General features: G+C 42.8%; 1 protein-coding gene across 3 annotated transcripts in view; it reads left to right on the plus strand.

Annotated features, from left to right (window-relative positions):
* The window catches only part of fgf11b (fibroblast growth factor 11b), a 34,714-nt gene extending 34,563 nt beyond the window's left edge, over positions 1-151 (plus strand). For all 3 annotated transcript variants that reach the window (XM_008289613.1, XM_008289614.1, XM_008289615.1), the window contains one exon: positions 15-151. In XM_008289613.1, coding sequence (XP_008287835.1) covers positions 15-151 — 137 coding nt within the window. The remainder of the gene's footprint in view (positions 1-14) is intronic.
* The last annotated feature ends 4,881 nt before the right edge of the window (positions 152-5,032 follow it).

The raw sequence follows: 5,032 nt of genomic DNA on the forward strand, positions 1-5,032 counted from the left end.
ACTCTGTCACACAGTTGCGATGTATAAGGAGCCATCGCTACACGAGCTCGCCAGCGAACCGGTGAGTCCGCCTCGGAAGACGGTGAAGACGTCAGACTCGCCGTCCCTAAAGAATGGACGGAAAGAAGCTCCAAAGGCTGATGCCTCATAGCACAGGAGACTGAGGGTGGGACAAAAGGGCAGCAGTGACACTGGGAGCACGGTTTGCCCACTTTGCACTGAGCGTGGCTGAGGGAATGGTCCTCGCAAGGCCACCACATTCCAGAAGTGCGCTACAAGATGCTGAGGGACAAAGGGTCAGCAGTCCGTCAGCAAGCCAAGAGAGAGGAGTCCCCCCCTCACCTGACACCACAGAAAGAAAGCCCAGGGTCCGAAACCAGAACTTACTACCCCCCCTACCCCTCCCACTGTTACTCTCTTCTTCTGCCCCCCTGTGACTTCCTAATGCACAGGCTCCTTCATTTCCCTTTTAGACTCAAGCTTCTTTGTCCCACTGACAATTTCATCTTTTCTCACACGTCTACCCACTGTCTGCTCTATTGTACTGTATATTCACCACACACGCATTCGCAGCGCTGACTCTGCATCATAATCCTCACCCATGGGCCCCCTCTTGAGCCCTAAAGTTGGTGACAGTGTGGCTCAGCCAGCTTTCCACCCACCATCTGCCTACCAGCTAAGCTAATCACCAAGGTCAACGAAAGCTCAAAGCGAGATGAAACAGCTCAGAGAGGAAAGAAATCTGCAGGAAGCCCGGGTCGGGTCGGGTCAGCAGAGCAAGACGAGGGAAGGAGAAAGTGTGAGGACAAAATTATTTTAAAAGTAGTTTATGACAGCAACACTAAAACCAATTATTTTCCTTTTTTGGCTTGTTTTCCTCGTCACCCTGTGATTAAAAAAAAAAATGGAATTCATGTCAGCCCAGAGGGAAACAGTGTCTGTAAAATATGATTAAGATGCTAATAATGCTGAAAATATGACATCAAATCAATAGAAAGGTGGTGATGATAATGTTAATAATGATGAGGATCATGATGCTCCTAATAATAAGGACGAGATCAGGATGTCTCAATTCCAGAGCAGAGTTTGTGACGCTCACAACAGAGGCGCTGCTTGCATACGAATAAAATAAAATAAAATAAAATAAAATAAAATAAAATAAAAGCTATTCTTTGTCTCGGGAGGATGAGCCATAAAATAGAGCATATATCATTAGAGTTTTTATTTAGACTCGTATGTAAAGGGTTCAATTAAGTGAGCAATATATTTACCAACAAGCCAGAAGTAAAAAAAAAGTTTAAAAAAAAAAAAACGAGTGAATGAGTGAATAAATGAGCGAGCGACTCCCTCCTTCCGCGCTGTGATCTCCACCAGGTGATCACTAATTATTGCACTAGCTCGTTAAAGGCTACAAATGAACAACTGGGTCATGTTTAAAATCCAGGGCGGATCTGAACGCAGTCACCTGAAAAAGGAGCGGCGGTGTATACTTCACTCAGCATCTGCTGTCAGAATAAAGCCAGGTTTGAAGCCCAACATCAAAGCCAGAGGAGCCTCTGAGCTGGAGCACTTGTTATTCTGAGGATGTCTGGCAGCTTATCCACTCACTAGCTTTATCAAATCACCTTGGAAGAATTGCCCTCAAAAATGTAGTTGTCTGAGCGAATGTCTCGGTGTGACTGTGTTTTAACCCATGTGTGTGGATGCACCGTAAGATCCTATGTGTGAATGAACGCCTGCACCAAGGATAGATAGAGGAGCTGTGGTTAACCTCTACCGTGTCCTTCAGACACAGCACAACATCCTGTCTTTGATATATTTGCATCTGTGCATAGGTGATGCTTCATCTGTCTCGTGTACTTTACATTTAAAACGGCACGGACGAGCAGTTCTGTGAAAGGCTTCACATTCATTTAATATTTTTGTTTTGCTGCAATCAATCAGTTTTTTGATTCCAGTGAGTCCCAGAATCCCCTAAAAAAATTTTTTTTTTTTTTTAGAATATTATGCGCTGACCTGATTGAAGTCGAGGCTTCTAAATGGGAACCGTCAGGGTATTTCAGCTGCCGTTGGGTGCTGTCTGCTCTGGTGAGCCACTGAGGGGAAAAAAGTGTCACCATAATGTTCAGTCAAAGCGAACGTGCATGGATACTGCCAACAAACACAGACAGCTGTGAGTCCTTTGCTATGTCAGAAAGAGCAGCGTTAGGAGGAGGCAAAATAAAAAATAAAAAATGCTCATTATATGGTCGCTAAAATAAAAAATAAAAAAATCACAGGTTCAGCGCGTTGGCAAGGGCGTCTAATTTTAATGGTAACATAATGTGAAGACGGGTTACGGGATGTGAAACGGAGGCTTTGCGAATGTGCCGTATTGAGGGTGAAAAGTAAGTCTGAAATTGTGTGCGGAATTGTAAAGAGGTCATCACACGGAGGCGGTTATTTAGAAAGAGTGAAGGATTAGCAGGTGTATTCTTGAGGAATGTTGATAAGGAATTTCTGCAGTAAAGTAAGCAAGAATCTTGGCAGGGTTGCATGCGGCGTGCGGATATGATAATGAATGTGAAACAAAGAGGCACGTAAGGCACTGTGCGCTATTTATGACTGGGGGTCTATGGAGGAAATTAGTCGGAGGGCTTTGCATTTTTTTCCCATTAAGTCTTTTTAATTTTCTGGGCTTTTCCGGAGGGAATATCACTCAGTTCAAATTTGGATATTTTGTCCTTGTGGCGGATTTTGCATTGCAGACCTACAAATCTCTATTTTTGAAAAGCCAATTCTCGTGTCTCTCTCTCTGCTGGATTCGGTACAGCCTCGTACGGCTTCTAGCTGTGCGTTACTAACAACTGTAGATATCAAAGCGATGCATCTGCGTATTTATGGTCGTGCAAAAGCGCTCCGAAATTAGACGTAATGGCATTTTTTCTCTCTCTTCGTATATACAGTGAGGCTACAACTAAAAATACAGAACAAAATCATTAAATTCCCGAAGCTGAAACCAGCAATTTTTGGGGTAATTAATCATGAAAATAGCTGCAGATTAATCTCCTATCGACTCACTCATTGACTAATTGTTGCAGCTTTACTTTACAGAGCATGAAAGCAGATAAGAAGTAAACTAATGTATAGAAATAACTCTCGCTGTGACGCTAATGTACCTTTCTCTTGAGATTTAAATTCCTCCATAGGTTCGCAGTCTGAAAAAGCAGCCAGATCTTAGCGGTACAGATCCCAGTAAGTTGTCCGGATGGCGATCCTGCAAGTGAAGGAGACAGAATGTGAGACGGGAAGATGTAAAGTATGTTTTTACGATGAATGTGAACAGAATGTAGCCGTTAAGTGAATCTAGAGAGGCGCTAGAATGTAGAAGTTATGGGAGAGGTGCATGGAGACAGTCAGCCGTAGAGTAGAAAAGATATGAAGAGGATCCATGTTGTTGTTGTTTGAAGGTGTCAGAAAGTTGTGAGAATATATTTATGGGCCTCCAAGGTCTTGCAGAGCTAACAGTGAGGTGTTAACATGGAAAATAAAAATGGAGTTTGCGTGCCCACTCACGAGAAGTTTAAAGTTGTAATCCCTGTCCTACACAGATCTCCTTAACCGTAGTGTCTACAGCCCATTAACTTTCTTTTCAACATTATGTCGTCTATGTGGGCGTATACTTAACTTCATAAGGTCTTTGTGTGTGTGTGTGTGTGTGTGTATGTGTTTGTGTGCATCTATGACTAAGAGTAAGGTAAGACAAGACCGAGAGGCGAGGAGGAAAAAGAAAGGGCATGAGATTGAAACAATGATCGATAGACTCAATAAAACACAAACGAGAGAACAGCCACCCCGCCATGGGTGCAAAAATTTCCCCAAGGTCTGCCAAAGACGGCAAAATCCATTTGTTTATAATGAACTCGGAGGGCTGTTGTCTGATTTCTACCTGTAAACTCCACAAACAAGCCACACGGACGACAACAGAAAGAAGGATTTTCTCATTTCCTCCGGGCCTCGTACACCGGGCCTCACAAATAGTTTCCTCTCGTTTGAGCATCGGCAGCCATCGCGTCCTCTGAGATACACATCTGTTCAAAAAAAAAAAAGTAGTTCATAACATAAACCCTAAACTTTAAATGACCGGGAAACTGGAAGCACCTTGCGAGCGCTGGGCATTGCTTAAAAAGTTACCCGACTGTCTAGGAAATGCTGTTTAGGGAATTCCTTGTATGAAAGTTAGCGACACTAACAGGCAATAATGAATACCTGACAGCAGCTAATTCACCACAAACATCAAAAGTTTCATTGCACTGTACGACAACGAGCAACAAGCAGGGAAGAAACCCAGGTATCGTTTCCTTTCAGGTGTATTATAAAGAACTAACGAGGCATTTTAATCAGAGGGTGTCTGTCTGTGCACTACTTGTTCCAGCTCTGTTCAAAAATACCTAAACCTGCAGCTTGTCAAATTACAGCCTAAACCTGTGTATAACTAGCACCCTCTAATGGATGTTTGTTAAAGGTAGCACTCTCCATGAAGGGCACCAAGACAAACAGGTCTGAAGGCAGAATTTCTAATTACAATTTCAATTGCTGTGGTGAGATATGGTAATGTCTTTTCCACGCAAAATTCTAAAAGCACTCGCAATTTCCTACAATTTATCGTGAGATGTAGCTGCTGATGATAATGCGCTCATTACGGCTACCTTCATGTGGTTATGACGCCTTGTTACGCTTTATGTACAAAACGCAGCAGCTTCCAGCGTTCGATTAATGCTCTGAATTATTTGATTTACTGCGACTCACAAACACTACCAATGGTAAACGGCAGCATTCTGAATTGGAGGGATTCATGCAGTGAAAATAGAACAGAAAATCGGATAAACCAAACAATGAAACACAGACTGTAATGTATTGTGCTATAAATCCTTCCTCTCTTGTGAAAACTTATTTTCCAAGTGGGGTTAAAAACTATGGAGCCAGTTTTATTTTTTTTAGGGGGGGGGACTATTCATGGCGACTGAATAACTCCAAACCCATCAAATATGAA

This window comes from Stegastes partitus, unplaced genomic scaffold (assembly GCF_000690725.1).
Source record: "Stegastes partitus isolate 25-593 unplaced genomic scaffold, Stegastes_partitus-1.0.2 Scaffold626, whole genome shotgun sequence".
Classification (NCBI taxonomy): Eukaryota; Metazoa; Chordata; class Actinopteri; family Pomacentridae; genus Stegastes; species Stegastes partitus.